Consider the following 23,664-nt stretch of genomic DNA (forward strand, 5'->3'; position numbering starts at 1 on the left):
ACCACCTCTTTCAGTGCTGTGTGTTTTCATCCTTTTTAGAACAAGTCTATTGCTATTTTCTTTTTTCTCTATTGCTTCAGCTTTAAAACTTACCTTGTTAACAAAGAACGTGCCTGGGGTTTTTTTCTGCCATTCATGCTATTGAGAATTTATAATGGGAATCCTCACTGTTGCAACACTGAGGGAGTAAATATAAGGACTTGGTAGTGAGCTTGTGGTTGGGAGCATTAAAAACAACCTCTCCCACTCGAGACTAACTTGGATCTTGTAGTATCTTCTGTGTGAGCTTTATGGAGCTTGTATCTGGCCAGAGTGCACTTCATTAGTCTCTTAAAAAGCAGCATGCAAAATTTAGGAACTCTGCAAGGTTCCAAATGTATAAACCCTTTTTAATTACAAACAGTTATACCACCCACTTTCCCTACAGTTAGTCAAGGGAACCAGTTTTCATTGAGGTCAACAGAAAAAATAACCGTGAAGTTTCTGGCTCATGCTGGTTTTATATATGCTGAATGAAGAAAAAACAAGAACACTTAAGCTCTCATTTTCTAGCCTTTATATTTCTAGAACAATGTGATGATTTTATCTGCATTCAGGGAGAAAAATACAACCTTTTCCTCATTCTAAAACTAGTTACACAGAAGTTGGGAGGAGGATGAATGGAAAGGGACAAAGTCAGTCTTGCAGTGAAAAAAACAGTTTGTCCCTAACTATGAGAACCCCAACAACTTTCTACAGTTAATTTTTTAGTTTGCATGTTGCGAGCATAAAAAAAAAAAAAAAAGAAAAAATACATAATTTACGTGAAAAAGACAGGCCATACATTTCCCTAATGTACTACACATTCACATTTTTACTGCCAGAAAACACAGGCCATACTTTCTCTTTCAAATGCTGTTGTAAGATGACGAGTAGGCCTACGGTTCTTTCCTCCGCAATGATGACATGGTCATTTGCTGCTTTAAACCTCATTGAAATACATTTAGTTCCAATGGGGCATAAAAGGCTGCAGACAGGGAGGGAAATGGGAGAACCCTACGGTAGGACTCAGACCTTGGCTTGCAGTCCGTGCTTATTAGAGAAGCAGAAAATACATCATTTAGGGAAAAAAAAATCAGAAGCAGTAACTATTTACTTTGTTGTTTGCGTAACATGCGTTTCACTGCGTTCCACGGAAAAGCCAACTCTTTTTCAATAGTAACACAGCAGGTTTCTTACCAGCTTTTAGAACTCTCCTCCTGGCATTACTGGGTGCAGAGCCCTGCTAATCTTTGGACTTTTGAGAATTGAACACGTACTTTTGTATCTCAAAAGGTATATGGTAATAGTTAGTACCCCGTTTTATACTGAAAGAAGACTTGCTAAAAGGCTTGCCTGAAATCACAGAGCAGATCAGCATCAAATCCTGAGGCAGAATGCAAGAGTCTAGGCTCTCCGTCCTCACTTCCTCCTGAAAATACTGTGGGGAAAAGTCATATTCTCAAAATTGATTTTTTTTCATGTAATCATCTTATAGCCTGTGTTTTATATCTTTATGCTTATGTTTGTATCAGGAACTAAAACACTAAAAAGTAGTGCATGGTGCTGAAATACTAAATCCTTTTGAATAATTCTGGGACACAAAGAATCTCCTTTTATCTGGGTTGTAAATCAGTGGGGCAGGGAGGCAGGAGTTAAACAAACTATAGTAGTCCATAGTTTGACTATGAATGCCGTAGTTACAGAACTCATTACCACATGACTACTTAACAGACCAAATAATGTGCTAATCTAGAGTTACTATTTGTCATACTTAAGAAAAAACAAAGAATAGCTGGGCAAACAGTCAATTTACAACCAGAGCGAAAGTAAAGCACTGCCAAGAGACACTGGGGCTTATCTTGCCCCTACTGAAATGAATGGAAGTTTGGGTACAATCTTCCCTAGCATTAAGCTGACTTAAATTCACACATTTTGGCTTGATGCACGCATTCATGAATGAATAAAAAACTTTGGGAAGGTAGATGTTGGAAACACAATATTGGCAAGTCCTTAACTATAGTAATAATTGCTGACATTGCTGTAGTCACTCTGACTAAAAATATCCAATACAATAACAAACCTAGTGAACCTATTCATTTATTCCTGTTTCACAAAGGCTATTTACATACATAGAGAAGCTCAGAATATATTCTGTAGTCATCATATTTACAGCACATCCCAGCGCAACAAACTGGCATCGAAACTATTTATTTAGGGAACTTCATCCAGGTTAGAATCTTTCAAATCTGGCAATTATTTTTCATCTTGAGCATACGATGCTTACGACAGCAGTATGCTGGGCCCATGTTTGATAAATGTTAACGGTAAACAAGCTCAGGGCTCTTTAAAACATTACTTTTTGGTCCAAAAGCAACCTCATTACAGCTGTATTCACAACAGAGTTAAAAGTGAAAAAGCTGAAGGACAACTGCAGCAAATACAGCCGTACTAATGAAAATCCTGGTTTATAAAGAGAATCCAAAGGTGTTTGCTAAAACATAATTTGCAATGCAAGCACATTTTTTCACTAACCTCCTACAATTCTCTAACATCTTAAAATATGACCCACTTTGCAACCAGGGCTAAAATTCCGAGAAGTTCTGAAATAAAACCCAAGGAAAGCCGAGCAGCAGGGTTGCTCTCCATTTCAGCCAAATCCAAGCCAACGTTCCAGATTATATATATCATAACACGAATTATTTTTGCTGAAAAACCCCATCCAGCTTTTATGCAGGTCCATAAATGTTCCTGGTACTTTTATTAATTTGTCCATAACCATTGAAATAAAACTCTAATGCTCTGAGCTGCGTTCTGTTCCAGGCTTGTAGTAAGTTCCTGTTAAACGTGTAAATGTTCAGCAGAAAGATATTTTTGCACGGAGACTGAAAATCAGCTGTGCCAGATACCTGAAACTTTGTTAGGGCGTTCAGTGGAAAATTTTATTTCGACATTATAAATAACTGTGGACTATTTTAAGTGACCTTAAACTGGTGCCTTCCAATAACTTATTTTCGTTTATCCTAATTAACTTTTTATTTTAGTAGGAAGAGAGGTGACTGTAAAACTTTTAGTGTGACTAATTAAAAGTGGAAATGTATCTTCTTGTTTGAAATAAATCATGATTGTCAGGCTTATATAGTATTTGGACAGAAGACAACCTCTTGCCTTCTTTCTAGCACCTTTGGAATGGCTCTAATGGATATATTTCCCCATCCAGCTAAAGGCGGGGGAAAGCCAAAAGCACCTATGGTCATAAACATTTTACCAAAATATTTGTGGAAAAAAAATATGTTTTATGTAAGGAAACTATAGCAATTCAGAGCTTCTGAATATCCCAGTAATTGTCCTTTGGGAATGCCTGTGGCTACTTTGGGGGGGAAAGGCAGATCCCTATGGTTCTAAGAGAAGCAGGGCAAGCTCAGGAGGGGTTTGTGGTGTTAGCCAAAGCGACTGCATTTTCACAACGGGGTGGGAAACTTCCACAGGCCCTCCAACACTGGACAGGAAAAATAAAATTAAAAAAAAAAAAAAAAGAGAGAAAAAAAAGGGGGGGGGGGGTTGAAGGAAAAAAAGAAAAAAAAAATAGAGAAAAATAGAAGAGGCGGACACAGGTCGCTACGGGGCAGTGAGTCGGGGCTGTTACTCCCGTTTTAACCGTGGGAAGGGCAGAGGAGAGGGAGCAGGAACCCTGAGGCGGGACCCCGGGTCCCGGCGCGTCGCGGCGGGCGCGGAGCGGAGGCGGCAGCCGCGGTGCGCGGAGCGAGAGCTCTCCCCTGTGACCGAACGTCAGATCTTTTTTTCTTATTATTCTTTCAAATGAAATGCGGAAGGAGCAGCGCTGCATTCGGGATGCTGCCCCTGCGCCTACCTTCCCCCATGGGGGGTTGCTCTCGGAGAGGCTCTGATTGGGGGGGGGGGGGGTGGTGGCTGAAGGCGGCTGGGGTAGCGCCGGAGGAGGGCGCGGAGGCTCCGAGGAACGCGGGAACAGCTGCGCTGTGTCTCTTGACCCACACCCCCTCCCCGTGCCCATGTCCCGGGGCTGTTCGCGGAGGGGCAGGCGGGACAAACCTGGCTTTTCGGCTGGGTCTGCGTGCCGGGGTTAGGGTTTGCAAAGGCTCCGTAAAAAGGACACATCCCCCCCCCCCACCCCAATCCCGCCACGGACAGACACACCGCCCCGAGTCACACACAGGCGGCGAGCAAGGAGCACACACGCAACGCCGACTTTTTACAAGAAGGTGGAAGTAGCAAGTCGAAGTAAAGCCTTAGAAATTAGAGGGAGGGTTGTGATAGGTCGTTATCTGCGCTGGGAGGCGTTTACACTTTTTTACTATTGGGTATGTAAATTGTTTTTAATAAGATCTGCCCTTTTTTTTTTTTAAGGGAGAAAACAAACCAGACTCCCTTCACCTTAATAGTCTGAAGGGGGGGTTATAGCTTTCATTCATTCAAGGAAATGGCTTAGGCTTTAGACTAGCGGAGACTTAGGAGGAAAAAAAAAAAAACACAGAAAAAAAAGTTTGGCAACAGATTATTTTTACTTTTTTGAAAACAAGCCTTTTCATGCTTTTTTTTTTTTTTTAAACAAACAAGCCCCAAAGTGTTAATGGAAAAAAACCCGGAGAGAAACGGAGATCAGCGACTGTCTCCTGCTCCCCCCGCTGCCCGTCCTCGTCCCTCCCCCTCCCCGTGCGGGACAGCGACTCCAAGCGAGGTTTCTTCTCCTTGGGGGGGGGTTGCACATTGTTGTATTTATTTTGAAGGCTGCACAAGTCTGAGGAGTGGAGCACCACGTGCTGCTGACTCTCATCAGCATAATGATCGCCTTACCCAGCGAGTCCTGTATATATAAACCACAAAAACCTAATCATTAGAAATCCCAGCCTCCAAAAACCACATTCAGGACAAAAAAACTCCGGGCTTTTTTTTTTTTTTTTCCCCTTTTTTTTCCCTTCGGCTCCTTCATCTTCGCCGACCTCAACTTCTTGGGACCCAAAAGAAGTTTGTTGTTTTTTTGTTGCCTTTTTTTTAATTTTAACCCTATTTTTCAGAAAGAAAAATCACTCAAACCGACACTTGAATTATTTTTTTTTTTTTTTTTTTTTGCCGCCGTTGTTCATCAGGGGCGGAAAAAAAAGGAAAGATTTTTGTTCGCCTATTCAACGCAACGGACTTGGATCCAGCAAGCGTCTTTATTAGAAGGACCGGACTGAACTGAGGCTGCCTTTTCCCAGAATTTACTTGGTCATATATTAGAAATCAGCCTAAGGAGGGGTGTTTTGTTGGGTTTTTGTGTTTTGATTTTTTCCAGCTATGCTCCCCGCTTTTTTCCCCCTGGGACTCTGACGGTTCAACTTTTCTTAAGTCCTATCATCCCAAAGGAACCGGCTAAAGCCTCCCTTTTAATTACTAGCCCTGTGACTTTCCTCTTCACCCAACAACCCCAGTAACTTGCTTTCCTCGCCGAAATAGCTTCGGGAGCGATTATTTTTTCTGGGGAGGGGAGCCTTTTCCCAAGCCCCTTCCCGAGCTCCCGCTTCCCTCCGCTTCCTGAAGCCAAAGGCAATAAGCGGGGGAGACCGGCAGCTCGTCGCCTCCGTCCCAGGGAGGCTTTTTGTTTGCTCCGTTCTCTTTTTTTTTTTTTTTTTTCCCTTTTAATATTTATCCGGAGGAGGAAGATTTCTTCGGAGGAAAACGGGACGTTCCCCTGAGCACCCTCTCGCCGCGTTTGGGAGTTTCGCTCCTCTTCTGGCGGCAGCAGCAAGCCGGGAAGCTGAACCAGCTCCGAGTTTGACTTCTCTCGAGACCACCTTTTGAAAATCCGAAAAGAGAGAAGAAAGGAAAAAAAAAGAAAAAAAAAAAGGAGAGGACGGGGAAGGAGGGGAAGAAAAAGGAAAGAAATTCAAGCACTTGAGGGAAGAAGCGGTGGCTAGAAGGAGGGAAAAGAGCAGAGACTCTGCAAGAAGGAAGGAAGGAAGGAGGAGAAGCAGCAGCATTTGCAGCTGGGCAGAAGCCGGGACCATGCAGTTCGCCGCCGGGCTTTGCTGAGAGGGGCAGCCCCGCACACCGCGGCCAGACCCACTCTCTCGCTGCTGCAGACGCCCGCCCCGGCATCATCTCCCCCCCCCGCCCCGTTCATCTTTCTTTAAAAAAAACAAAAGAAAAACAGACTGAGATTTTTTTTCCTCGTGCGTTTAATCCGCTTTTTTTTTTCTTTTTTTTTTTCGGAGTGGCTTTTTTGCCCTTCATTCTCACCCTCCACTTTTTCATTCACCCCTTTTTTCGCTATATAGATATTTTTTACAACCCCCACCCCCCACTACACGCCTCCTCCAGCGATCCCCCTACCGCTCCCCCCCATCCCCCCCCGCCCCCCAATTCGCTAACTTGTGGCTGTTGTGATGCGTATTCCCGTAGATCCCAGCACCAGCCGGAGGTTCAGCCCCCCCTCCAGCAGCCTGCAGCCCGGCAAGATGAGCGAAGTCAGCCCGGTCGTAGTAGCCCAGCAGCAGCAGCAGCAGCAACAGCAGCAAGAAGCGGCCGCCGCCGTGCCCAGGCTGCGCCCCCACGATAACCGCACCATGGTGGAGATCATCGCTGACCACCCCGCCGAGCTGGTCCGCACCGACAGCCCCAACTTCCTCTGCTCCGTGCTGCCTTCGCACTGGCGCTGCAACAAGACCCTCCCGGTGGCATTCAAGGTGAGACACCCCCTCCCGCCGCCGCCGCTGGCCGGGGATGCCTCCCCCCGCTCCGCGCCGCGCTTCCTCCCGCGGAGCCGCCTCTGCCCTCGCCGGTCCGGGGGGGGGCCTTCGTGCCCCCCCCCCTCCTCCCCCGGCCTGCAAGGGTTTTTCTGACCCAAAGACTGCAGGGCCACTGTGTCCCCCCCAACCTGCAATGACTCCTGTGCCCTGACCCCATCCTTCAGTGCCTCCTCGTGCACCCTTATCTGGCAGTGCCTTCTGTGCCTCCCGGCCTGCAGAGGCTTCCCCCCCACTCCAGTGCCGCCTGTGGCCCCTATCCTGCTATGCTTCCTGTGCTCTCCGGCCCGCAGGGGACTCTATGCCCCCCACCCTCCCCCAGTCTTCAGGGGCTTTTATTCCCCCCCCCCCCCCCCCCAAACCCGCAATGCCTCCCGTGCGCCTCCCGTCCTGCAATGTCTCTTCTGCACCCCCGGCCCGCAGGGGCGTCTCTTCCCCCTCCCCCCCCCCCCCAAACCCTGCTCGTCCTGCAGTGTTCCCTGTACCACCCGATCCTGCAGTGCCTCCCGGTGCTCCCCGTTCCAACAATCTCTCATGTTTGGGGGGGGGCCCCCCCCCAGCCTGCAGTGTCTCCTATGCCTTCCCCCAGCCACAGAGGAACTTTTCTTTCCCCTTCATCCTGCAATGTTCCCGTGCCCCCTCAGTGTCTCCAGTGGCCCACCGGCCCGCAGGAGCTTCTCTGCCCCCCAGTCCTAGAGTGCCTCCTGTACGCCCCCCCCCCCGAGTCTTAGAGTGGTTTCTGTATCCCGTCCATGTCCTGCCGTGACTCCACCGCCCCTCCGCAGTAGCTTCGATGCCCTGTGTCACGCAGTGCCTCCTGTGCCCTCGCTTCTTGCGAAGCGGCCTCGCTCCCCACTGCACTCCAGTGCCTGCAGTACCCCCCCCCCCCCACAACTGTTGCAGTGCATCCCGTACCTCTCCCCCAGCTGTGCTTGCTGTGTTCCCCTATGTCCACTCTGCCCCCCTCACCCGTGCAGCGGCTCCAGTTCTGTGCACCCCTTGCACTTTCCCTCCCGCCCTGCCAGTTATCTCCATCCTGAATTCCGGAGCCCGTTATCTCCATCACTGCAGGGCAGTGCCGGCGAGCCCCCCCCACAACGCTGGGTACCCTGTGCCCCCCTCATAGCACTCTTGGGGACACACCGTTATCCCCACAGGCGCTCACCTGTGCTTTCCATTGAAAAAACAGATAAATCCTGCTTTCCCTCCCTGTGGAAGGGGGTATTCACCCATCAGCTGAAGCTCATTGTGGGGGTGCAAAGTGGGTGCTCCCCCCTGAGAAACCCAGTACCTCACCCTACCACCCCTCCCCTCCCAGGGGTGGGACTGGGGGCCTGGGGTGCTGGGGCTAGGGCTGCAGTTTGAAGGCCACGCTGGGGGCGCAGGGGTGGTAAAGGGGGGGCAGTGCTTTGCCACCTACCCAGGGGGCATCCCGGGCTGAGATGGAGATGGGCAGGGGGTGTCGGGGCTCTTGGGAGGGCCGGGACCCTGTCACTTCTCCTGGTGGACACGCAGGGAAGTGTCTGGCCAGAAGACTCTCCTTGGCAGGGCTCATGCATTTAAATAATAAATACCATCCCTGATCCACACCAGGGATGCTGCTTTTAATTTTCTGTTTACATCCCCATGGCGTGCTAATGAGAGGAAAAGATCTTCCAAAAGAACTGTAGCAACAAGATTTGTGTGCTTTAAAGCAAGCCCTTGTCCTCCCCTAGTGATATTTGAAAGCTTTCGCCTGGAGTTTGCTCTCCCGTTTAGGGAGGGTATTGAGACGGTGATGTCCCGGGTGTCCCAGAGCACCTGCCCCAACAGTGGGGTGGCCCTGCAAGGGGATCGTCGCTACCATACCCACTATGTGAGAAATAATGTGCCTGAAAATAGCTCAAAAGGTGGAAGAGTTAGGAAACAGCTTCACCCAGTGCGTCGTCACCAGAACATCGCCGCCTTCTGATGTTTCCCAATCGCTAGCCATGTTACCACAGCTGTTCAGCCATAAGAAATCATAGAATCTGTTAGATGAGTTAGTGTTGAAGTGACGGGGGATAAAGATGCAGCTTTGCTTCCAAAACATTGCGGGGTGAGGATGAGGGTTGGCTAAAGCATAGGGGAAGCAGCTTGGAGAGTCAGGAGATACAGGAGGAGCAAACCTTTTCCGTGGGGCCTGCTTGTGCAGGTCATGGTGGTCGGACTCAGTAGAAGTGGCAGGAAGATGGATTGTGTTGTGTGTTCGTGACTTGGTGTAGCACTCAAAGGCTCTCTCGGTGTAGATCACAGTGACTGATTCAGAGGGGCCGTGGGGTAAGGAGGAGGAGATTTTGGAGAATAGTGATTATCATTTAATTGAGCGTTAGATTAAGTTGGTATTAGCGTTACTCTTTATAGAAAGGACGAGGAAGAGCTAACGTTATTGCACTCACGTTGCAGTTTTCATTTGAAAGGTCTGAGCCTCCTCCTACTTTACAGCAATTCAAAGGATGCAGTCACAGTTCCTTAGAATAAGGGAAAGATCTAAAGTAAATATTAAGCTTGTTAGAGCATTATGACAGTAAGAATACTTAGATGTGATAAAGGGATGGAAAAGTGATTAGTACATTTCCAAAGCTTTTTGTGTTCCTATATATGCGTTTATATACATCTTATGTTTAAGTCCTAAAAGTGATGGCTTACAGGAAGGTGTAGATCTGACCAACTTACTGGTACATCAGGAGTGCACCTTGCCCCTGGCACTCCTCAGCTCTGGGTACATCTGTGTTTCCACAGATGCAGTGCATACTTTTTTACATGCTGAAGATACTTGCTTCCTCATTTAATGGCAAATTAATTTGAAGCTCAGTTGAATTAATTTTGACCATTTTAAAAAATAATTTCATTTCTCTAAATGTAACTTGCATACGGCTGGCCGCTGCTTTTGCACCAAAGAAGCTGCATGAATCATACAGTGAAACACTTGACTGTGATAGAACAGAATGTGAATTATCTCTGGAAAGGAAAAAGACAGATTTGGGCTATAGAAATCTCGGCTAAACTGTAACTTGAAAGTAAAATAGCTCACAGACAGCACACTTTTTGAAGTTTTATTGGCAATAAATAATAATATGATGATGTTTTGAGTGGTGTGTTAAGTGTGTCATAATTCTTTCGCAGAGGTCTCTAGTTAAAAAGTACTCTGGATATAGCACTGTTTTAATTTAGAAAAACAGATATAAATCATATGCAGGAGAGGAAGTGTGTTATAAACAGTGCTGGTTTGATTATAACTTTTTGAAATAATGTTGGCTTAGTATTAGGTTGGATTTTAAGTATTAATATTTACACGCACTGGGGAGGGAGTCCCTGTTGAGTGTACTAGTAAGATTGTTAATGCGGACTGGTTTTGTGGGGAAGAGTAGTAGACGTGTACCTATTAATTTAGCTCTAGCTATTAATATTCCAGCATAAAACAAATGGATATTGTTCACCCAGGTCCAGAGCATATTCGTGTGTTAATCTTAATAGCCAGCGGTACTTTATTTGAGCAGAGTTGTCAGGGTTTGCCCCTCTGTTTATGTGTCTGCCTGGGAGTTTTTACTGAAAGTCATAAAGACCCAAATTGCCACGTTAGATGTGACATGTGGCTTCTGTATGATGCGGAGTGTGGCAGAGTCTTGGTGGACCTAAAGGCAGGGTTTAAATAACGGACGTGAAGCCTAAAACCTCCCCACAGTAGCACCCACAGTAGTTGAGGGTCTGTCAGCATTTCCACTCCAAACCCCAATTTTCAGAGTTTATAACTCAGCTGTTTTAAATAGCTTCAAGCTGAAACCTGCTGTATAAATTGCAGCCCAGATGTATATTCTGAAACAAAAAGTAGTGCAAATCAGTTACTCTGTTTTAAGTTACAGAACATTAAAATATTTTTAATAGTATCAGATGCTCTTTTGGCAATCCCTGGAAGGCGCGTTCTCAGTACATATGATTTTACATTTGGGGCAGTTTGAATTCAGCGTTTCACAGGGAAATTGTTGAAGTGATGTATATCGGTGCTTGAGAGGAATTATTTAGCATGTATACTACTTTTTTTCCGAAACAAGCATTTTACTTGGCAGAAGATCTTAGTACCTGCTGTTGTATAGTAGTTTTGCTTCGTGCTGATAACTTCCGTCTTTAGGGTACATACTTCGGCCAGTTCAAATCCCGCTGGACCGAAACTGGGCAAAGAGGTTGCCTAACCAGATGATAATTGTGTTATGCAAAAAAATACATAGTTATTTTCAACTTGTAAGAATCGGTTTGTGTGTATTTTGTGGCTTCATCTGACTTTGTGTACCTTTTTGAGCTTTAGTTACAAAAAGAAAAACAAATTTGAGCTTTAATCACCAAAATGTGAAGGTAGTTTAATGTGGAAAATGAAGATTTTGAAATAATAGAGATATTTATGTTTGAAGAAAAGGTCAGGAATGGGTGCTGTGGCTGCTTTTAATCTTTAGGTTTTTGTGCACTCATTCTTTTCACAGTGCACTTGCAATCCTCTTTCGAAGAGTATGTAAATAATTCTGGATTGATACATGATAGAAAATTACCAAATCAAGCTTTTTTGCCAACAGTCTTTCAGTATGTAAAGTTACTTTTTAAAATTCTTAAAATGAGTCTATTTCTGCAGGTTTCTAATTTGTTTTGCAAAGCTTTTTTTCTACCCAGTGCTGTTACGTATGTGTGTAAGTCTTTCATGGCAAAAAAAGTACGAAATGATGAAAAAGACAAGAATTTTACTACTCCATGTAATAGGGGAGCTTCTCATGTAATAGGACTTTATTAGCTAATGTTTTTATTTTTCCTTCTGATTTCAGTTTGTCTTTTCCTTCGGTCTTAAAATGAGAAGAATGGTGATATTTCATCATACTGCATCCAAAAACCAGTGGAGCTCAGTAGTGATGCAGTTCTTGGTTAGGTGCACCCAGCCCGGTGGCTCTGGCAGTGGCATGTGCAGCTTTAGGCTGATGTCTAAGCTAACAAATTGAACTGATATCATTGAGTGGAAAGGGTAGGGAAGAAAGCCCTGGAAAGCAACAGGGGAGAGGGGGGCCTTTTAAGAGGTATTGTTCCCCTCTGCCCAGGTATTGCAAGCTGAACCCATGTTGGGGAGACCTGGCTGAGATGGAGATGCAATGCTGCTGCTGCTGCCTGCTCAATGCCCTGGTTACCTAGAGAGAAAGAGGTGAGCTGAGGCTGCAGTTCTGCTCCCTCTTCCGAGGCCCCTGGCAGGCTCACACTTCCTCCTGTGCTCTTGGCTTCTTTACATTTCTGAAGTTAATGTGATTTATTTTTTTTTTACTTTTTTTTGGTTCATGAGATATAAAAAACGCAGGTTGCAGCTCCCTGGGATGCCAGCATGCATGGCAGCACTGTCCAGGGGGAACGGGGTCTATTGCCCACTGAGAGTGGTTTATAAGTAGGCTGAAGCCCCATGCTTTTGAGTTTAAGCCAATACCCATTTATTAAAGGTTAGAGTCAGCTCTGTCTAATCTGTTCAGCAGATTATTGTTTATTACTTGATTGTTATTTATTATTCCTTACATCTCGCTTTGAAGCCGTCATACCTGGTTGCTGTCAGACCCAAGGCAGTGAGTTAGTGGGACATCAGATCTTATCTACAATGGTGGTTCCTGTGTTTTTATGTTCAGGGATGTTCACGTCACTTTAAAGTGAAATCTTTGCTTGGTAGACGAGGACTTCACAGTAGTTTGTGGCAAAACACAGTTTCCACTTTTGGGTGGTAATACCTGGTGTTTCATGGGGAAACAGAAAAGCACCAGGGTAGATCCTTTTTATACAGTATTTTAGCTTTGCTTTCTTCTTTCTCTTCAGTATTTCTTTTAAAGAAGATGAGCTATGATTTTCAGTAATACAGTTTATTTTAAATATTTACAGATTTTGTCTGCTCTTGTAATTAGTTTTTATTGACTTAGAGAAACACTGTACAGGGCACTGGGCTACTCTCCCTATATATTCATAACTTCTCATTCTTTCCACTTAATTAATACTAAAGTGCAACCCGCAATTATTAGTTTCAGTCAGGATCATTTATGAGAAACGTTTAAAGCAGGGCTTAGGGTAAAATATAATACGTATTTCAGGCAACAGAATAAATTACTCCAGATAATATAAAAAGTCATATCTGGCCATGTAAACTGGTAGAAACTGCAAGACTTCGTGTCTCAAGATAATTTTTTTTTTCCAAGTTCAGGCTCAGCCATGCAGTATTTCTGAATCTCTTCTTGTTGCGAATGTATTTCCAGCATCAGTATTAGCTAACTGGGCAAAAGGAAATCATTTTCTTGGTACTAGTTCATGACTTCTTTGCCCTGTGTGAAAAACTGTGTATGAGTTTCTTCATAGTACCGTAGTGTTCCCATTTATTTTAACTTTTAAAAGTCAAAGTGCAGTAACACTATAGGTATCCCTGTGTTTTCAGATCAGAAAACAGTAGCAGTATGCGCTGTGGCATTTATTAATCAGATGTTGGAGTGGCTACAGAACCACTGAAGCATGAAAGTGAGACTCTCAGCTAACTGAAACATAAAGGAGAAATACTTTGATATCTCCTGTTCACCCATCCTGGAATTTGAGGGAGGTATCAGCACTAACCACATGCGACTCTTGCGAGCGCTATGAAAATTTACATGCCTGCAAGGAAATACAGCCTTTGTTTTATATTGCATCTGAAGAGTTTGAATTCCAGCCATCACGTCCTCCATCACAGCAACATGCTGGGTGGAGAGCTTTGTCTGCTGATGCCCCCGGTGCCATTCCTGGGATGGGTGGATGGAGGTTTCTCTCCAGCTTGGAGTCTCAGGAACTCCAGGATCAAGGTGATGGTGCAACCAGGAGAGAGTAGAACCGAATCTGGTTGATAAGGCTGCTAGTAGTGATTACTAACTTTCCATTTCAAATGCATTCCCGCGTATAATTTGTGGATACAAGCCATGCCTCATGTTTTCTCGCTGCTCACTGGTTGCTAAGAACAAAGTTGGCCTTCAGGAATCATTAAACCATACACTCTACATAAGGATGTTAAATGTTTCTGAAGAAATGTAACAAGAAATTCCCCATTAGGCTATGAGAAAAGAAGACAATACAAGATGTTTCTGTCTTTGATGTGGCACTTTGTTCTGTGTTCAGCTAATACATGACTTCACCACAGTGAGCTGGAGAAGCTGCCACAGAGCTTCGTAATGAGCGTGGCAGCCTCCAAAGCTGGGATGGAGACACGTGTTTTCAAAGTGTTGCCTCACAAGTTGTGGTTGTCTTCCCATTTTAACAGGTGGTGGCCTTAGGAGAAGTGCCTGATGGGACAGTGGTCACTGTCATGGCTGGAAACGATGAGAACTACTCTGCAGAGCTGCGAAATGCTTCTGCCGTGATGAAGAACCAGGTGGCCAGATTTAATGACTTACGATTTGTGGGCAGAAGTGGAAGAGGTAGGCCACTGCATTCTCTGTGTCCATCATGAAGTAAAACCAATGTCTAGACACCACACTTACTTTGCAGTGAAATAGTGAGTAGTCTGTAAATGCATCATTGTTGCCCTTTCATTTGGAGGGATGAATGCTCGTTTTATTTGCAAACTTAATCATTTTTGCAGCTCAAGCAAGTTGAGTCTTCCCTAAGTTTTTCTTGCTTCTCACGTCTCTGCACGTGTTTATCAGATGGAGGTTTTAAGTACCTGCTTCCCTGTTTTAGTCCCACAGCATAGGTAGACAGAAGTGGGGTTATTTGTGATCTGGGTTATGTGGAGTCAGAGAGTGTATCTCAGGACATGGCAGTGAGAGATGGAGAATTCCCTTTAGCAGTAGAGCTGCTTCTGAAGTTGTATAAGAGTTATAATTAAAGACATTTTGCATATCACATGTGCTATAGGTTATATTCTATAAGGGCTTACATCTTTAAAGGCTTACAGCTATTAGTGGAAAGCTTTCTAGTGACTTCCTTGCCCTTTAAAATCATACTGTGTATGACTTGCAAAAGTTCTACCTTTCTTGTTAGTAAACTGCTTGACTTTTTATAAATTGCTGGTAAGCTTGGGCTTGAACTAAATTTCACCTTTACTTTAAATGACAGGGTAACTAACTTATTTTTTTCTGAAGAGGTAGAATGCTGTCATTGTCCCAGCTGTTTAGGAGCTTCCTATAATCTGGAAACTGCCCTACACTCATGAGAATCCTTTGTAATCATTGCAAGTTTGCAAGAATTCCTTTTAAGAGTCTTGTGGCTGCTTTCAAATTTCAGGTAGTGATTGAAAGGGCAGCTTGAAGGAAGCTGGCACTTCAGTTTTCGCTGCAGGAATCTTCAGGGGGGTTTGTTCTATCAGTCATTGATTCAGCCAACATAATTTTTTGTTTATGTATTTGAAATAATTTTTCAGGTTTTGCTGGTTTTGTTTTGGTTTTTTTTTTTAACTAACCCTGATAGGGCAAAACAAAGCAATAGAAAGCGATCAGTTGTGCTAGAAAATCAGCAATAAAACTAATTTTACAATAATATTCTTTAGAAAGCAGTTGCAATTTATCTTAAGGAAGGAAAGAGTATTTATCCAAAAAAAGACCAAACACAGGACAGAGGGCTAGATAGTCTAAATCAGTCAGCATGCTTTTACAAGTGCTTTCTGAAAGTAAGACCATAAGCATGGTTCACAGTGGCTATTTTTTTTATTTTAGTGACCTGGCCAACAATTCTCTTTATGATTTTACAACTTAAAAAGTACCAGTAATAAAGAATAACTTGAAAGACAGAATAACTATTGCACCAGTAATGCAGTATAAATATGGAGTTCATTGCCCTTTGGGATAAGGTGTTACCTATCTCTTCCATTTGTCTTACTTTCTTTAAAAAAAACCAGTCTGCTTTGTTTTTGTGCTGATGGATTAGGTTTGAAAGTTTTCTGGCTCCATCACTACTGTCGCCTTACAGTAAAAGTTCAGTAGTGTATCAGTCTTTCAGTAGTGCTGAAAAGAACTGAAATGTGATGTACTACTACCTCTGGTCCGTGAATTTCATTTGAAACCTATGATATATACTTTTATTAAATCGTAGGAAATTAAATTGAGGGCCTAAAGCCTCAGTAGATATGGCTACAGACACACGTGAACACAAACCTCCTAAAATTTGTTTCTAGTACTTTAATTTGTATTTGTATCTAGCAGACTTGGAATAGACTTTTTCTCTGATCAATCTGGGTAGAATCTATGGAAAAGTGATAGTGTACTTTTCAAACCCTCAATGTATTTATTTAAGAGACTTCAAAGACAAACAAAGGGTGTGCACTGTTTTACTATATTGGCTTTCTGAGTTTTGGCTAGTTTCCCAAATAGCAATTTTTATATTAAAAAAAAAAGAAAAGAAAAAAAAAGGAAAAAAAAGAAGGAAGAAAAAAGACAGACTTAACTGCTTGCAGACTTTTCACGCATGGAAGATGAAGAAAGCTTCTTTTGATGAAGTGTAATTATGTCCAAACAGAGCTGACCCCCTCCCCCTATATTTCTTATGATCTTAACGGAAGAAAGTAGGGCTTTTCCTTTGAAGCAGTCAGGACTCAGTGGAGGATCTGAAATGCTGCATTCTGCTGCCAGAGGCAGGATGGAGAAATTGGTCCAGACTTGTCTTCCAGACTTAGAACAGAGAGGGGGAGAGAGAGAGAGGAAGCAAAGGAGAAAGAGTTATCATTAATGATAGACTTTTAGAACCCTGGTTAAAATATCAGAAAAAGAAAGTAGTAGTTACAAAGAGAAGTGAGAAAGCTCCTTGCGTAGACAAATATCGGTAGATGCAGGTCTTGAAGTAGAACAGGAAAAATCAAGTAATAAAGAGATCACTTTTCGGTAGCGAGAAACTAATCCACACCTGTTCCTGACTTTAGATTTACATCTTTCTAAACAGCTCGGTCTTTGATCTCTGTATCTCTAAATTTGATTGTGGAGTCTGAATCATCAACTTACCACTTCACCTCCTCTCCCACGTTTTTTTCTTGCTTCCCATGGCTCAATGGAGAAACTTGATTTTTATACATATTAATGTTGCTTGCCTGACAGAAGCTTCACGTTTTCGTTTGCGTAATTTCTCTTAAACACCTTTTCTGGATTCATGAGACTAAGTAACCGGGGCACTTTATGTGAATGCAGAAGTTGTTTGTATGTGGTTTTCAGGCGGTAGCTCACTTTTACAAGCCTGATCCACAGCACAGAGAAGAAAGAATTCCTGTCTTCAATAAGCAAAGGATCTTAACCTTAATTTTGTTGTGTCCTGATACTTTAATCACATTAGCATCTAACTGAAAAAATATGCAAAGCACACAAGCTGCTGAGTCTCCTTTCAAGCTAATTTCTGGGGTTTGCCTTGTGCTTCAGCATATGTCCATCTCGTCTTCCTCTGTGTCAGCTCAGCTCACATGTGTGAATAACAAAGAATGCACAGTTTAGACACACTGAAGCAATAGTGCCAGATGACTGCTTGGCTGGGGACTTTCATAAAAGAGAACTACAATTAGTCTTTAGCCTCTGAAAATGGATAGTTGAAAAGACTAAGGGCAATAAAGAAAGGTGATAAAAAGTGCATTAAAGGATTTTGTAGCTGAGGAGGGATATCTGTGAAATATCAGTGGAAGGTGCAAGCATCACTGAAAGAGGGGACCCTAAAAATTTATTTTGCTCATAATCCTGTAATACGTAAATCATCTCTTGAAAGCTCTGGGAGCTGAGTGTGCTGACCGGGCCACACATCATCCTGTGATGAAGTGATGTATCAGTTACTGAGTGTGAGGAGGCTTTGTCAGTGTTACTGCATCAGTGCTTCAGTTCGGTAGAATACCAGTTAGAGAACAAACCCTTTTCCCTTTCAAATTAGATGCTTACTTACTCAGCTTAGGCTGGCAGAGAGATGACAGTTTAAGAATGCTCACAGGCAAGGTTGAAACATAGCTCTTTATATTGAGGATTGCATCTTTTTCTGACTACTGTACTGTTGGGATATATTTAGTGTAGAAGATCTTGCAGTGCTTTTCCGTAGAATGATTTTATAGGCATAATATATTTTGTTGGGTCAGTTTCTAGTCATGATAGACTTTTATACTGATTCGATGTATAAACAGAACAGAAGTATTGGAAGGCCAAACTTTTCACTCAAAGGTATATGGAAAATCCCTTTGGTATCTTTGTTACTAGTAATATTTTACTGATTTTATGAGAGTAACTGTGATCTGAATGCCACAATCATGCAATTTAGTTGTCAGAACTTTTTGACATGGTAAGCTGGTGCCAAAGGAGGCTATAAACCTGTCCCTGGCAGATTATGTATGTCCAAGCAATAGGCTGAATTCGTACTTGGAGAGGGATAAAAGACGTGGACCCTTTTCAGCCCTAAACAAGCGGGCATGGAGGCACTATGTGCTTCAGCAGGGCTGTTGCTTGGTGTCTGAAAGCTGCCTATGCACACTCTGATGCTGGGGACAGCAGATGGGCAGGACTGGACAAAAACTGGATGTCCTCCATACACCTAAACTCTCCATGAGATTTTTGAGTATCAGTCTCAAAAGACCTGAGAAATTGAGAATTCTCAACGAAACCAGGGAAAGCCACCTTCAGCTGCTCATCTCCACTGTGATAGAATTCAGCCTCCTGAGATTTTGTACCTTTGCCAGGGTTCCAACCTTTCCTCTATCCTGCATCTGTTGGAGAGGTGGGCACAGCAGGAGCATAGCTACACCTGGAAAATCATTTTACTCTAAATGATAGTTAATATTTCCTTTAAAAAAAAAGTTATGTCACATTCTAGTTTGTGAAAAATATAGCCAAGACAGCTTGAATTTTCACTCCTGATAATAAATGATGCATGTCTCAGGCAGGTTTGGGGAATATATGACTTGGACCAGAAAGAAAGACCAATGACTAGATTTGACAGCCAAAGCTCTGTTCTGTATTATGCCTTATGTATAAGCTGTTCTGTATTAAGCTGCAAAAAAAAAATGCATTAAGTTTGTGCTGTTACATATCATTGAAGATTTGTGTCTTGATTGAATGCCTTCAGAGTTCAGCAAGAGGAAAAGCCCTAGCAACAAAAATGCACGTATGCACACAGGGAGTAGGAGGGGTGGGGGGAAGAGAGTTTTAAGCGTCTGGTAAAGTAGCAGCTTAAATGAGCATGAAGGCCGAAGTTTGCTGACTGTTTTATTGAGTCACTGTTGTACGCCCACCTTTTCCTGTCTTGAAACAGTTTTCAGTTTTGACTATCTGACATGACTAACCGTTGCATATCTAACAGATTACAACTGTCAGTGAGTCTCCCAAACGGGGGCCAGCACCGTGTGAGAATGTGTGATCAGACACAGGCAGCTCCCTTCATTTATTTCTTGTTAACATTTTCATTCAGCTAAAGGCTGCGGATGATCTTGTGAAACCTTTGTGTGAATTCAGACTTTGAAAGATAAATAAATAAATGGAGACTGACGATAGCAACGTACGTGCACAGAGCAGTTTCTCACCCTCACAGGAAAGCTGGGGTTTTTCTCAGTATTTCACTGATGGAATATATAGAGAGAAAACAAAAAAGTGTGTTCCAGTAATAATGATATCATCATATTACCCCTGGCATATGAAGGACAGGAGACACTGATTCCCTGTTAAAATGACTCCCAGGAGGAAAATACGTTCTTTCCTCATCTTATTGTAGTAAAGTCAAACAAACGAAACGATAAAACTGTGAAGTAAATAACATGTGGCCACATTCTGCTCTCTGTCACACAGCTGCAAAACTGGAGTAAATTTTTAAATTATCTGACTTGCTTTGGACTTACACCACTTTCAATACAGCAAAGAATTTGTCTTGTCCTCAGCAGTGAATCACTTTTGTTCTGTCATTGTATGATGACCCATTATTAAATAAGAAACATTTAGATTGTCAACACATGGACATATTCTTGACATAGAGTAAAACTGAAGGGGAAGAAAACTCCTATGGTCAGTTATGTTTTTAATTTTCACGATTGTGGTAACGACAGGGAATAATTTTAAACGTCTCTGATTCTTTACTGAACATGCATGTGACTGTTTTCATGTTGTAATCACTCATTCCTTGTTGTTTTTTTTCCCTTTGTAGGGAAGAGCTTTACTTTGACAATAACTGTCCTGACAAATCCCCCCCAAGTCGCTACATACCACAGAGCCATAAAGGTTACAGTGGATGGGCCAAGAGAGCCAAGAAGTGAGTATTATATTCTTAACTTTTGCACTTACATCTGCTTAATTTCGTTTACCAGAGACCTGTAAATGAAATATATGTCTTTGTCAAGCATTGGTTCTTGCTCAGCAAAATATGTAAGTGCATGCTTAATTTGGAGTGCATTGGACCACACACATACTTGCCTTAAACACACACTTAAGTGCTTGGCTGAATTTGGGCAATCACGAGCCTGATTCTCATTCACATCAAGAGTCTTGATACATTATCTGCCAGTGTAAATGAGAACTAAACCCACTGTATTATATATGATCTGATTTAGGCATAGTAGGCACAATCCTGCAGCATGCTGAATTCCCTAAACTCTTTTGAGCTTCCAGCTGAAGACGTTTAGAACAAAATAGGAGACTCATCTTTCAGGATCAGTCCTAGCGCAGTGAGAACATATATAATGTAGTGCCCTTTTTCTGCCCTTAAATTCTTTTGCCATTAGATAATTAATGCACCTGGTTAATCTCATCATACCTGAAACTGGTTTTCAGCTATGGACTCATCATAGACCCCTGGGGACCAAAGAAAGATAAAAAAACATATCAACAGCATGGTCTTTGTTTCTTATTTGTGCACAGAAAGTATGTTTCATTTAAACAGAGCCCAGCAGATTTTCACTCAGCATGTTTATCTCATAGCAGTACACCTTCCTAGCTTACTAAGAATCTATTTGCAGTGTTCACTAGCTATATTTTTATGACAGTTGTGTTTTGTCATGTTCTAGCAGTTTTATGGGTAGCACTTTTAGGTACAGTCAAGTCTGACTAATACATGGCATTTTATACGGCTTTCTGTCTAGCATTCTTAGCTGGTAGCCAATTTCACATTGTGTGGGTATCACTGATGAGCCAGTGCTGGATTTTTTTGTTAACCTAAAGAACTTCTATTAATCTAAAGACTCTTTCTAAATTGATTGGATTAACTAGATACAGCTGTATTTAAATCAAATTTAGAGATTAAGAATTATTTGATGAATAACCACATTAAAAAGATCCCTATAATGGAAGCATCTCAAGTAATTATTTTGCCTTTGATCTGCACATACAAATGAGACTCCTTCATGGAGTTTTGTTTACAACAAAGGCAGAAGTGGAAAAATGTAGATAGAATTCATGCAGTTAAGTGTTTCTCGTGCTAATACATGCTACGGTGTCACCTCCTCTTGCACTTAGAGATTGGAACTGAAATGCCTTCTGTAGCAACTGTCCAGCCTGTAGAGTTTCACCTCAAATAATAGATAAGAAAAAGCAAGTAGCTATGGATAAATTTCATTATGTAGATACTTGTGTTGCTGCCTGCTTACAGTTGAAGTATCCATCTGTCACTGACTTCTCTCCTAAGCTTATCCAGTTCCCATTTTTAATTTTCTCTTGCACCTGGTGCTCTGTGTAACTTACTTGGAGACACTGGGCAAACTGCTTTCATAGAGTAAAAACCAGGGAGGAAGTTATGTATCGTTTAGCCATTCCCATTTGGAGGCTTCTTCCATGTATATATTGAGGCAACTGCAGAAGAGGGAATCTCCCAGCAGAGGACACAACCACTGTGGAAGAACAGAGCAGTCTGAAAAGGATGCAGAGAACAGCTTGAACTACCCTGTGTATCACAGAAAGGGAACATGCTTGCATTGGGACTCACCATTTTGGTGTCCAGTGGACTAAAAGTGAGGCTGTGTTCATACAACTTAGTAAGATTTTCAAGTTTTGCTGGAGTTTTCTAGTTTAGACCTGAAAGACCTCTGTACATGATACCTGTTATTCTCAATGAATAGCTTTCTCAGTGAATAGTGAATCTGTGCTCTAGGGTCAGTTTGGTCTTGCAAGTTCTGTTACTGCCATCTGATACTTTCAAGGCTATGGCACCTCCAGAATGACTAGGTATTAGGGTTGAATTTTCAGGGAAAGAGCAGCTCCAGTGAGCTATGAGAGTTTCACTGAAGTTCTGCTTCCTTCTGAGAGCCCCCGCACTCCTGTAGATTTATTACCGTTTGGTAGTAATCGTTCAAGAAGTTTTTCTGGCATTTGCATTGCATAAGGAAAATTAGGTGGATGGGGGCAATAAGGAATTAAATTCAGTGAGGAGCTCTGATAGCTAATGTGTTTTTCTTAACAAATTATGTATCAGCAAATAGTGCCCCTGTCTGCCAGGATCTGTATTTCACTTCAACATCTCAGGCATGTTATCCTAGTTTTCCTCTCTCTGGCAGCTCAACCAGAGCTGTCACATCACAAACAACTTTTTTCTTAATATACACATCTGGCGTTGGCAGTTGGACCAACTTCATAAGAGCACATGATCATCATTCATTACAAGATTAAAAAGTACCCCATGGCATCATTGATGTTTTTTAACTTTGATCTTTTGCAGTTGTGATTCATCTGAGTTATAAGACTTCCCTTTAAAGGAACACAACCGATGACTTATTAGAACCTTCGTTCTAAGTAGCGTAAACATAAAATTTTGCACATCTTTACAAAATGTCATTTACTTTGTTGCCAGCTTATCATTTAAAGACATGACATCATGCTTTAGATCGTGAATTTGTAAGGCAAGGCACTCTGACCTTCTGTTGGCAAGTTGACTCGAGTGAATGAATGCTGCGTGCTTTCCAGCAGCAGTAGGAGCATCAGCAGTACCATGACAGATACCATAATCATTTAGAGCCTGACTTCAAGAGTGCTGAAGAGTCATGGCATGCAGAGACTCCAGTGCCATTTAGCTGTATTAAACATATGCATGTAGAAGCTCATTGCCCTGTCTCTCTGTTAACTATTGTAAAACTTTTTAATAGCGATAGTGATATCAGGTTGTCCTGTTAGGAAAACCTGGACATTTCTATGTGAGAAAAGATCTTCTGTTGATTTTTCCTTGGAAAAGAGTTATTTATTTTTAATTATTTATTTCAGTCTGTCTAGATTACCATCCAGGAACATCTACTGTGTTGTACAGTCTTTGTGCTGGACTTGAGATAGCACACTGCACTCTGAGTGATGGAGTCTAGAGGGGAGGTTGTATAAGGTTTTTGGGAGTCATTGGGAAATCCTGCAGATACTTTTCTCTCCTCATATCCAGGATAAAACCTCTGCCATATGCAGATCTTAGCCAGCAGAGCTGCCTTCCAGCTGGGAGAGCTGAAAGGAGTTTTCCGGAGAAGTAAGTTGACATGAGGTCGTAACTGACCAACAGATAGCAAGAGGTCACTGTAAAGGAACTCAAAGAGAAAAAAAACAACAGAACAATAAAACCAATAAACCCGCAAACCTCTAGCTGAGCCCCCCTTGAATGCCTTTGCCTTACCTCATTAAAAATAGATAATGATTTGTCCTTCTATAGGAAGTAGGAGACATGACTTCTTTTTTGTCTGCTTTTGGTAGAAATCCACTTAGGAGGGAAATCAGGAGGAAGGAACAAGGAGAAGTCTATATTACTATTTTGCCTGGCTTCCAAAGACTTTATTTCTTCTCTAGTTAAAAGTAGTTTCCAACGCCACCAACCTCAATTTTCTCTATCAGTGTGAATGGAAAAGTAGTTCTGAGTTTTGAACTGAAGCGTTTCAGTAGGGGGAAAACTGCTCAGCTTCATTCAGCTCCTGAGTATTTCTCTGCCGCTGCAGCTCGCAAGGTGCACA

At 42.7% G+C, this 23,664-nt stretch overlaps 1 protein-coding gene across 5 annotated transcripts in view; it reads left to right on the top strand.

Moving 5' to 3' along the window:
• Positions 1–6,422: 6,422 nt before the first annotated feature.
• The window catches only part of RUNX2 (RUNX family transcription factor 2), a 160,839-nt gene continuing 143,597 nt past the window's right edge, over positions 6,423–23,664 (top strand). For all 5 annotated transcript variants that reach the window (XM_061372264.1, XM_061372265.1, XM_061372267.1 and 2 more), the window contains exons 1-3: positions 6,423–6,722; positions 14,083–14,239; positions 19,905–20,009. In XM_061372264.1, the coding sequence (XP_061228248.1) occupies positions 6,423–6,722; positions 14,083–14,239; positions 19,905–20,009 (562 nt within the window). The remainder of the gene's footprint in view (positions 6,723–14,082; positions 14,240–19,904; positions 20,010–23,664) is intronic.

The sequence above is a fragment of the Neopsephotus bourkii genome, unplaced genomic scaffold, assembly GCF_033783945.1.
Source record: "Neopsephotus bourkii isolate Nb327-2 ecotype Australia unplaced genomic scaffold, CSIRO-AGI_Nbou_v1 NB_1600, whole genome shotgun sequence".
Classification (NCBI taxonomy): domain Eukaryota; kingdom Metazoa; phylum Chordata; class Aves; order Psittaciformes; family Psittacidae; genus Neopsephotus; species Neopsephotus bourkii.